At 52.5% G+C, this 13,903-nt stretch overlaps 1 protein-coding gene across 1 annotated transcript in view; it reads right to left on the bottom strand.

Moving 5' to 3' along the window:
• LOC144954605 (transcription elongation factor SPT6-like) overlaps nt 1–13,262 on the bottom strand; it is a gene marked incomplete at both ends in the record, with an annotated part of 33,892 nt that extends 20,630 nt beyond the window's left edge. Inside the window, 3 exons of the mRNA XM_078885058.1 lie at nt 3,405–3,494; nt 5,244–5,363; nt 13,161–13,262. Coding sequence (XP_078741184.1) covers nt 3,405–3,494; nt 5,244–5,363; nt 13,161–13,262 — 312 coding nt within the window. The remainder of the gene's footprint in view (nt 1–3,404; nt 3,495–5,243; nt 5,364–13,160) is intronic.
• Nucleotides 13,263–13,903: the final 641 nt, after the last annotated feature.

Here is a 13,903-nt window from a genome sequence, read left to right as displayed (position 1 = left end):
TGTGAGCGGTGAGCATGAGTGGTGAGCGTGAGTGGGTGGGTGAGTGAGTGACTGTGTGAGTGTATGAGTGAGTGAGTGGTGAGCGTGAGTGGTGAGTGAGTGAGCGAGTGGTGAGTGAGTGACTGAGTGAGTGAGTGAGTGTATGAGTGAGTGAGTGGGTGGGTGACTGAGTGACTGAGTGAGTGAGTGGGTGACTGAGTGAGTGACTGAGTGAGTGGTGAGTGAGTGGTGAGTGAGTGACTGAGTGAGTGAGTGAGTGGGTGAGTGAGTGACTGAGTGACTGAGCGAGTGAGTGGTGAGTGAGTGGTGACTGAGTGACTGAGTGAGTGGTGACTGAGTGACTGAGTGAGTGAGTGACTGAGTGAGTGAGTGAGTGGTGAGTGAGTGACTAAGTGAGTGAGTGAGTGACTGAGTGACTGAGTGAGTGAGTGAGTGGTGAGTGAGTGACTGAGTGAGTGAGTGGGTGAGTGGTGGTGAGTGAGTGAGTGAGTGACTGAGTGAGTGAGTGACTGAGTGAGTGAGTGGGTGAGTGAGTGAGTAGGTGAGTGAGTGAGTGACTGAGTGCGTGAGTGAGTGTATGAGTGAGTGAGTGAGTGGTGAGTGAGTGAGTGAGTGACTGAGTGAGTGACTGAGTGAGTGAGTGGTGAGTGAGTGAGTGAGTGACTGACTGAGTGAGTGAGTGGTGAGCGTGTCACCTTCTCGTCCATGTGCCACACTCTCCACAGGTCGCTGATGCTGAGTGACTGAGTGGGTGAGCGAGTGAGCGAGTGTGTGAGTGAGTGAGTGACTGAGTGAGTGAGTGAGTGGTGAGTGAGTGGTGACTGAGTGAGTGAGTGACTGAGTGAGTGGTGAGTGAGTGTATGAGTGACTGACTGAGTGAGTGGTGAGTGAGTGGTGAGTGAGTGGTGAGTGAGTGAGTGGTGAGTGAGTGAGTGGTGAGTGAGTGAGTGGTGACTGAGTGAGTGGTGAGTGAGTGACTGAGCGAGTGAGTGAGTGACTAAGTGAGTGGTGAGTGAGTGACTGAGTGAGTGAGTGAGTGACTGAGTGAGTGAGTGAGTGACTGAGTGAGTGAGTGGTGACTGAGTGAGTGGTGAGTGAGTGACTGAGTGAGTGAGTGAGTGACTGAGTGAGTGAGTGGTGACTGAGTGAGTGGTGAGTGAGTGACTGAGCGAGTGAGTGAGTGACTGAGTGAGTGACTGAGTGAGTGAGTGAGTGGTGACTGAGTGACTGAGTGAGTGAGTGACTGAGTGAGTGAGTGAGTGGGCGAGTGAGTGACTGAGTGACTGAGTGAGTGAGTGAGCGAGTGAGTGGTGACTGAGTGAGTGGGTGAGTGAGTGAGTGAGTGGTGAGTGAGTGACTGAGCGAGTGAGTGGTGAGTGAGTGGTGACTGAGTGAGTGTATGAGTGAGTGAGTGAGTGGTGAGTGACTGAGTGAGTGAGTGGGTGAGTGAGTGACTGAGTGACTGACTGAGTGACTGAGTGAGTGGGTGAGTGAGTGAGTGGGTGAGTGAGTGAGTGAGTGAGTGACTGTGTGTATGAGTGCGTGAGTGAGTGTGTGAGTGAGTGAGTGAGTGACTGAGTGAGTGAGTGAGTGTATGAGTGAGTGAGTGAGTGAGTGAGTGAGTGAGCGAGTGAGTGTGCGAGTGAGTGCGTGAGTGAGTGAGTGTGTGAGTGAGTGAGTGTATGTGTGAGCGAGTGAGTGTGTGAGTGAGTGAGTGAATGGTGACTGAGTGACTGAGTGGGTGAGTGTGTGATGAGTGAGTGAGTGACTGAGTGAGTGAGTGTATGTGTGAGCGAGTGTGTGAGTGAGTGAGTGAGTGACTGAGTGACTGAGTGACTGAGTGAGTGAGTGGTGAGTGAGTGTATGAGTGACTGACTGAGTGAGTGATGACTGACTGACTGACTGACTGACTGACTGACTGAGTGACTGAGTGAGTGACTGAGTGAGTGAGTGAGCGAGTGGTGAGCGTGTCACCTTCTCGTCCATGTGCCACACTCTCCACAGGTCGCTGATGCTGAGTGACTGAGTGGGTGAGTGAGTGACTGAGTGAGTGAGTGAGCGTGTGTGTGAGTGACTGAGTGAGTGACTGACTGAGTGACTGACTGAGTGGGTGAGTGAGTGACTGAGTGAGTGAGCGTGTGTGTGAGTGACTGAGTGAGTGACTGAGTGAGTGAGTGACTGAGTGAGTGACTGAGTGAGTGAGTGGTGAGCGTGTCACCTTCTCGTCCATGTGCCAGACTCTTCGCTGATGCTGAGTGACTGAGTGGGTGAGCGAGTGAGTGTGTGAGTGAGTGAGTGAGTGGGTGACTGAGTGACTGAGTGACTGAGTGAGTGAGTGACTGAGTGAGTGGGTGAGTGGTGAGCGTGTCACCTTCTCGTCCATGTGCCAGACTCTCCACAGGTCGCTGATGCTGAGTGACTGAGTGAGTGGGTGAGTGAGTGAGTGAGTGACTGACTGAGTGAGTGAGTGAGCGTGTCACCTTCTCGTCCATGTGCCAGACTCTCCACAGGTCGCTGATGCTGAGTGACTGAGTGAGTGAGTGCGTGAGTGAGTGAGTGAGTGACTGACTGAGTGAGTGAGTGACTGAGTGAGTGGGTGAGTGAGTGAGTGAGTGAGTGACTGACTGAGTGAGTGAGTGAGCGTGTCACCTTCTCGTCCATGTGCCAGACTCTCCACAGGTCGCTGATGCTGAGTGACTGAGTGAGTGAGTGCGTGAGTGAGTGAGTGACTGACTGAGTGAGTGAGTGACTGAGTGAGTGGGTGAGTGAGTGAGTGAGTGAGTGACTGACTGAGTGAGTGAGTGAGCGTGTCACCTTCTCGTCCATGTGCCAGACTCTCCACAGGTCGCTGATGCTGAGTGACTGAGTGAGTGAGTGCGTGAGTGAGTGAGTGACTGACTGAGTGAGTGAGTGACTGAGTGAGTGGGTGAGTGAGTGAGTGAGTGACTGACTGAGTGAGTGAGTGAGCGTGTCACCTTCTCGTCCATGTGCCAGACTCTCCACAGGTCGCTGATGCTGAGTGACTGAGTGAGTGAGTGCGTGAGTGAGTGAGTGACTGACTGAGTGAGTGAGTGACTGAGTGAGTGGGTGAGTGAGTGAGTGAGTGACTGACTGAGTGAGTGAGTGAGCGTGTCACCTTCTCGTCCATGTGCCAGACTCTCCACAGGTCGCTGATGCTGAGTGACTGAGTGAGTGAGTGCGTGAGTGAGTGAGTGAGTGACTGAGTGAGTGAGTGACTGAGTGAGTGGGTGAGTGAGTGAGTGAGTGACTGACTGAGTGAGTGAGTGGGTGAGTGAGTGAGTGGGTGAGTGAGTGAGTGAGTGAGTGAGTGACTGAGTGAGTGACTGAGTGACTGAGTGAGTGACTGAGTGAGTGACTGAGTGAGTGAGTGGTGAGCGTGTCACCTTCTCGTCCATGTGCCAGACTCTCCACAGGTCGCTGATGCTGAGTTCGGGTTCCACGTACTCCTTGCGGTAGAACGCGATGAAGGGGACCTACAGTGGAGACACACACACACAAAGGTCCCCCGTGTAGCCTCAGCAGACTAGAGGGGCAAGTGCTGTTAGCGAGCACCTCACACACACACACAGACACACACACAGACACACACACAGACAAAGGTCCCCCCGTGTAGCCTCAGCAGACTGGAGGGGCAAGTGCTGTTAGCGAGCACCTCACACACACACAGACACACACACAGACACACACACAGACAAAGGTCCCCCGTGTAGCCTCAGCAGACTGGAGGGGCAAGTGCTGTTAGCGAGCACCTCACACACACACAGACACACACACAGACACACACACAGACACACACACAGACACAGACACACACAGACAAAGATACCCCGTGTAGCCTCAACAGACTGGAGGGGCAAAGTGCTGTTAGCGAGCACCTCACACAGACACACAAAGACATATCACACACACACACACAGACACACACACACACAGGACACACACAGACACATACAGACAGACACACACACACCACACAGACACACACCACACAGACACACACCACACAGACACACACCACAGACACACACACACACAGACACACACACAACAGACACACACACAGACAAAAGATCCCCCGTATAGCCTTAACAGACTGTAGGGGCAAGTGCTGTTAGCTAGCAACTCACACAGACACACAAAGACATATCACACACACAGACACACAGACACACACAGACACACACACAGACACACAGACACACACAGATACACACACACACACAGATACACACAGACACACACACACACACAGATACACACAGACACAGACACACACACAGACACACACACACACACAGACACACACACAACAGACACACACACAGACAAAGATCCCCCGTATAGCCTTAACAGACTGTAGGGGCAAGTGCTGTTAGCTAGCACCTCACACAGACACACAAAGACATATCACACACACAGACACACACAGACACACACACAGACACACAGACACACACACAGACACACACACACAGACACACACAGACACACACAGATACACACAGACACACAAAGACATATCACACACACAGACACACACAGACACACACACAGACACACAGACACACACACAGACACACACACACAGACACACACAGACACACACAGATACACACAGACACACAAAGACATATCACACACACAGACACACAGACACACACACAGAGACACACACAGACACACACAGACACACACACACACACAGACACACACACAACAGACACACACACAACAGACACACACACAGACAAAGATCCCCCGTATAGCCTTAACAGACTGTAGGGGCAAGTGCTGTTAGCAAGCACCTGTGAAGGCTACCGGCACTGTGGCACACAGAGGGGGTGGGTGGCCTGCACCACGCCCGGCCGCCTTTGTCTCCCCAGTGGCGATGTTTACACAGCGCACCAGGTACTCGTTTGAGGCTGAGTCGACCTAGGGGAGGCCCGGGACCGGTTCACATAATCGTCACTGTGGGTGTTGGCCGTGAGCGGGAATCGAACTCGTGTCGCCGGCTTCGTAGCTCAGTGAGAGAAACACTCCAACACCCCCCCCCCACTCTCCCCCCTACCACCCCCCCACTACTCTCTCCACCACTGCCCCCCACCCTCCACCACCCACTCCCCACCCCCCCCCCACCCACTTTCCACTCTCCCCACTCCCCCCCCACTCCCCCCCCCACCCCCCCCCCACTCCACCCCCCCCCCCACTGTCCACCCCCCCACCTCGAGGTGCTGGTTGCGGATGAAGTTGAGGGCGTCACGGATCTTGCCGATGGTGCCGGGGCCCTTGCGGCCGTAGCCGGTGCCACCCACCCCAGCAGGTCGCTCCACCACGTCCACCTCCTATAGACACACACAGTGAGACACACAGTGAGACACACACAGAGACACACACACACACAGTGACACACACACACAGTGAGACACACACACACAGTGAGACACACACACACACAGTGAGACACACACAGTGAGACACACACACACACAGTGAGACACACACAGTGAGACACACACACACACAGTGAGACACACACACACACAGTGACACACACACACAGAGACACACACACAGTGACACACACACACACACAGTGACACACACAGTGAGACACACACACAGTGAGACACACACACAGTGAGACACACACACACAGTGACACACACAGTGAGACACACAGTGAGACACACACACAGTGAGACACACACACAGTGACACACACACACACAGTGAGACACACACACAGTGAGACACACACACACACAGTGAGACACACACACAGTGACACACACAGTGAGACACACACACACACAGTGACACACACACACAGTGACACACACAGTGAGACACACACACACACAGTGAGACACACACAGTGAGACACACACACACAGTGAGACACACACACACAGTGAGACACACACACACACAGTGAGACACACACAGTGAGACACACACACACACAGTGAGACACACACAGTGAGACACACACACACAGTGAGACACACACACACAGTGAGACACACACACACAGTGAGACACACACACACAGTGAGACACACACAGTGAGACACACACAGTGAGACACACACAGTGAGACACACACAGTGAGACACACACACACAGTGAGACACACACACACAGTGAGACACACACACACAGTGAGACACACACACACACAGTGAGACACACACAGTGAGACACACACACACACAGTGAGACACACACAGTGAGACACACACACACAGTGAGACACACACACACAGTGAGACACACACACACAGTGAGACACACACACACAGTGAGACACACACAGTGAGACACACACACACAGTGAGACACACACAGTGAGACACACACACACACAGTGAGACACACACACACACAGTGACACACACACACACACACAGTGAGACACACACACACACAGTGAGACACACACAGTGAGACACACACACACACAGTGACACACACACACACAGTGACACACACACACACAGTGAGACACACACACACAGTGAGACACACACAGTGAGACACACACACACACAGTGAGACACACCACACACAGTGAGACACACACAGTGAGACACACACACAGTGAGACACACACACACACAGTGAGACACACACACACAGTGAGACACACACAGTGAGACACACACACACACAGTGACACACACACAGTGACACACACAGTGAGACACACACAGAGACACACACACACACAGTGAGACACACAACAGTGAGACACACACACACACACACAGTGAGACACACACACACAGTGAGGACACACACAGTGAGACCACACACAGTGAGACACACACACACACAGTGAGACACACACACACACTGTGAGACACACACACACACACAGTGAGACACACACACACACAGTGAGACACACACACACACACAGTGAGACACACACAGTGAGACACACACACACACAGTGAGACACACACACACACAGTGAGACACACACACACAGTGAGACACACACACACACAGTGAGACACACACACACAGTGAGACACACACACACACAGTGAGACACACACACACAGTGAGACACACACAGTGAGACACACACACAGTGAGACACAACACAGTGAGACACACACACACACAGTGAGACACACACACACACAGTGGACACACACACACAGTGAGACACACACACACACAGTGACACACACACACAGTGAGACACACACAGTGAGACACACACACACAGTGAGACACACACAGTGAGACACACACACAGTGAGACACACACACAGTGACACACACACAGTGAGACACACACAGTGAGACACACACACAGTGAGACACACACAGTGAGAACACACACACACACAGTGCGACACACACACGACACAGTGACACACACACAGTGAGACACACACAGTGAGACACACACACACACAGTGACACACACACACACACAGTGAGACACACACACAACACCAGTGAGACACACACACACACAGTGAGACACACACAGTGAGACACACACAGTGAGACACACACACACACACAGTGAGACACACACACACAGTGAGACACACACACAGTGAGACACACACACACACAGTGAGACACACACACACAGTGAGACACACACACAGTGAGGACACACACACACACAGTGAGACACACACACAGTGGAGACACACACACAGTGAGACACACACACAGTGAGACACACACACAGTGAGACACACACACACAGTGAGACACACAGTGAGACACACACACAGTGACGACACACACAGTGAGACACACACACAGTGAGACACACACACACAGTGAGACAGCACAGTGAGACACACACACAGTGAGACACACACAGTGAGACACACACACAGTGAGACACACACACACACAGTGAGACACACACAGTGAGACACACACACACAGTGAGACACACACACACAGTGAGACACACACACACACAGTGAGACACACACACACAGTGAGACACACACAGTGAGACACACACACAGTGAGACACACACACAGTGAGAGACACACAACACACAGTGAGACACACACACAGTGAGACACACACACAGTGAGACACACACACAGTGAGACACACACACAGTGAGACACACACACAGTGAGACACACACACAGTGAGACACACACACACAGCAGTGAGACACACAGACACAGTGAGACACACACACAGTGAGACACACACACACACACAGTGAGGACACACACAGTGAGACACACACACAGTGAGACACACACACAGTGAGACACACACACACACACAGTGAGACACACACAGTGAGACACACACACACACAGTGAGACACACACAGTGAGACACACACACAGTGAGACACACACACACAGTGAGACACACACACAGTGAGACACACACACACAGTGAGACACACACACACAGTGAGACACACACACACAGTGAGACACACACACACAGTGAGACACACACACAGTGAGACACACACACACAGTGAGACACACACACAGTGAGACACACACACACAGTGAGACACACACAGTGAGACACACACACAGTGAGACACACACACACACAGTGAGACACACACACACAGTGAGACACACACACACACAGTGGACACACACACAGTGAGACACACACAGTGAGACACACACACACAGTGAGACACACACAGTGAGACACACAACACACAGTGAGACACACACACACAGTGAGACACACACACACAGTGAGACACACACAGTGAGGACACACACAGTGAGACACACACACACACAGTGAGACACACACACACAGTGAGACACACACACACAGTGAGACACACACACACAGTGAGACACACACACACACAGTGAGACACACACACACAGTGAGACACACACACACACAGTGAGACACACACACACAGTGAGACCACACACAGTGAGACACACACACAGTGAGGACACACACACACACACACAGTGAGACACACACACACAGTGAGACACACACAGTGAGACACACACACACAGTGAGACACACACACACACAGTGAGGACACACACACACAGTGAGACACACACACACAGTGAGACACACACAGTGACACACACACACAGTGAGGACACACACACACACAGTGAGACACACACACACACAGTGAGACACAACACACAACACACAGTGAGACACACACACACACAGAGACACACACACACAGTGAGACACACACACACACACAGTGAGACACACACACAGTGAGACACACACACACACAGTGAACACACACACACACAGTGAGACACACACACACACAGTGAGACACACACACACAGTGTACACACACACACAGTGAGACACACACACACAGTGAGAACACACACACACACAGTGAGACACACACACACACAGTGAGACACACACACACACAGTGACACACACACACACAGTGGACACACACACACACACAGTGAGACACACACACACACAGTGAGACACACACACACACAGTGAGACACACACACACACAGTGAGAGACACACACACACAGTGAGACACACACACACACAGTGAGACACACACACACAGTGAGACACACACACAGTGACACACACACACACAGTGACGACACACACACACAGTGAGAGACACACACACAGTGAGACACACACACAGTGAGACACACACACACACAGTGAGACACAACACACAGTGAAGACACACACACACAGTGAGGACACACACAGTGAGACACACACAGCACACAGTGAGACACACACACACACAGTGAGACACACACAGTGAGACCACACACACAGTGAGACACACACAACACACAGTGAGCACACACACAGTGACACACACCAGTGAGACACACACAGAGACACACACACACACACAGTGAGACACACACACAGTGAGACACACACACACACACAGTGAGACACACACACACAGTGAGACACACACAGGACACACACAGTGAGGACACACACACAGCACAGTGAGACACACACACACACAGTGAGACACAGCACACACACAGTGAGACACACACACACACAGTGAGACACACACACACACAGTGAGACACACACACACAGCTGAGACACACACAGTGAGACACACACACACACAGTGAGACACAACACACACAGTGAGACCACACACACATGCACACACACTGAGACACACACACACAGTGAGACACACACACAACACACACAGTGAGACACACACACAGTGCACACACACACAGTGAGACACACACAACAGAGACACACACACAGTGAGACACACACACACACAGTGAGACCACACAACACACACAGTGAGACACACACACAGTGACACACACACACACACAGTGAGACACACACAGTGAGACACACACAGTGACCACACGACACACACACAGTGAGACACACACAGTGCAGACACACACACAGTGAGACACACACAGAGACACACCACAGTGAGGACACACACACCAGTGAGACACACACACAGTGAGACACACACACAGTGAGACACACACACACAGTGAGACACACCACACAGTGAGACACCACACAGTGAGACACACACACAGTGAGACACACACAGTGAGACACACACACAGTGAGACACACACACAGTGAGACACACACACACAGTGAGACACACACACAGGAGACACACACACAGTGAGACACACACACACAGTGAGACACACACACACACAGTGAGACACACACCACACAGTGAGACACACACACAGTGAGACACACACACAGTGAGACACACACACAGTGAGACACACGACCACACACAGTGAGACACACTACACACAGTGACCGTGAGACACACACCGACACACACAGTGAGCACACACACACAGTGAGACACACACACAGACACACAGTGAGACACACACACACAGTGAGACACACACACAGTGAGAGACACACACACACACAGTGAGACACACACACACACAGTGAGACACACACACAGTGAGTCAGTCACAGTGAGAACACACACACAGTGAGACACACACACAGTGAGACACACACACAGACACCACAGTGAGACACACACACAGTGAGACACACACACAGAGACAGAGACACACACAGGAGACACAACACACAGTGAGACCAGGACACCACACAGTGAGAGACACAGCACACACACAGTGAGACACACACACACACAGTGAGACACACACACACAGTGAGACACACACACAGTGAGACACACACACAGAGCACACAGTGAGACACACACACAGTGAGACACACACACACAGTGAGAACACACACAGTGAGACACACACACAGTGAGACACACACACCAGTGAGACACACACACACAGTGAGACACACACACAGTGAGACACACACACACAGTGAGACACACACACAGTGAGACACACACACAGTGAGACACACACACGAGACACACACAGTGAGACACACACACAGTGAGACACACACACAGTGAGACACACACACAGTGAGACACACACACACACACAGTGAGACACACACAGTGAGACACACACACACACAGTGAGACACACACAGTGAGACACACACACAGTGAGACACACACACACAGTGAGACACACACACACAGTGAGACACACACACACAGTGAGACACACACACACAGTGAGACACACACACACAGTGAGACACACACACACAGTGAGACACACACAGTGAGACACACACACACACAGTGAGGACACACACACAGTGAGGACACACACACAGTGAGACACACACACACAGTGAGACACACACACACAGTGAGACACACACACACAGTGAGACACACACACAGTGAGACACACACACACAGTGAGACACACACACACAGTGAGACACACACACACAGTGAGACCACACACAGTGAGACACACACACAGTGAGACACACACAGTGAGACACACACACACAGTGAGACACACACACACACAGTGAGACACACACACAGTGAGGACACACAACACACACAGTGAGACACACGACACACACAGTGAGACACACACACAGTGAGACACACACACACAGTGAGACCACACACACAGTGAGACACACACACACACAGTGAGACACACACACACAGTGAGACAACACACACACACAGTGAGACACACACACACAGTGAGGACACACCACACACAGTGAGACACACACACACACAGTGAGGACACACACACACAGTGAGACACACACACACACAGTGAGACACACACACACAGTGAGACACACACACACAGTGAGACACACACACAGTGAGACCACACCACACACACAGTGAGACACACACACACAGTGAGACACACACACAGTGAGACACACACACACAGTGAGACACACACACAGTGAGACACACACACACAGTGAGGACACACACACACACAGTGAGACACACACAGTGGACACACACACACAGTGAGACACACACACACACAGTGAGACACACACACACACAGTGAGACACACACACACACAGTGAGACACACACACACACAGTGAGACACACACACACAGTGAGACACACACACACACAGTGAGACACACACACACACAGTGAGACACACACCACACACAGTGAGACACACACACACAGTGAGACACACACACACCAGTGAGGACACACACCACACAGTGAGACACACACACACAGTGAGACACACACACACAGTGGACACACACACACACAGTGAGACACACACACACAGTGAGACACACACACACAGTGAGACACACACACACACACAGTGAGACACACACACACAGTGAGACACACACACACACAGTGAGACACAACACACACAGTGGAGACCACACAAACACAGTGAGACACACAGCACACAGTGAGACACACACACACACAGTGAGACCCACACACACAGTGAGACCACACACACACAGTGAGACACACACACACAGTGAGGCACACACACAGTGAGACACACACACACAGTGAGAACACACAGCACACACAGTGAGACACACACACAGTGAGAACACACACAGTGAGACACACACACACACAGAAGTGACACACACACACAGTGAGACACCCACACACACAGTGAGACACACACAGTGAGACACACACACAGTGAGACACCACACACACAGTGAGTGAGTGTCACCTGCATGCTGAGGGTGGGTGAGGTGAATGTGTGTTTGTAGATCCACGACGCCTCCTCGTCCAGTTCCACGTCATCCGCTGTCGTCACGGGGACCGCCCGCAGCTGTAGGGGGGGGGGGGTGAGAGGACTCACGCTCACCACTCACCCACACGCTCACTCACTCACCACTCACTCACCACTCACCTCACCAACTGACTCACCCACTCACTCACCCCCAACCCACCCACTCACCCACCCACCCACCTCACTCACCACTCACTCACCACTCACTCACCACCCACCCACCCACTCACCCACCCACCCACTCACCCACCCACCCACCCACCCACCCCACTCACCCACCCACCCACCCACTCACCCACCCACCCACCCACTCACCCACCCACCCACCCACCCACTCACCCACCCACCCACCCACTCACCCACCCAACTCACCCCACCCACCCACCAACTCACCCCACCCACTCACCCACTCACCCCACTCACCCACTCACCCACCAACTCACCCACCCACCCACTCACCCACCCACCCACTCACCCACCCACCCCACTCACCCACCCACCCCACCCACTCACCCAACCAGCCACCCACTCACCCACCCACTCACTCACCCACTCACCCACCCACTCACCCACCCACCCACTCACCCACCCACTCACGCCACCCACCCACCTCACCCACCCACTCACTCACTCACTCACCCACTCATCCACTCACCCACCCACCCACCCACTCACTCACC

Source organism: Lampetra fluviatilis, unplaced genomic scaffold (genome assembly GCF_964198595.1).
Source record: "Lampetra fluviatilis unplaced genomic scaffold, kcLamFluv1.1 SCAFFOLD_997, whole genome shotgun sequence".
In the NCBI taxonomy this organism is placed as follows: Eukaryota; Metazoa; Chordata; class Hyperoartia; order Petromyzontiformes; family Petromyzontidae; genus Lampetra; species Lampetra fluviatilis.
The sequence above is the reverse complement of the archived record's forward strand: the minus strand, read 5'-3'. Positions and strand labels throughout refer to the sequence as shown.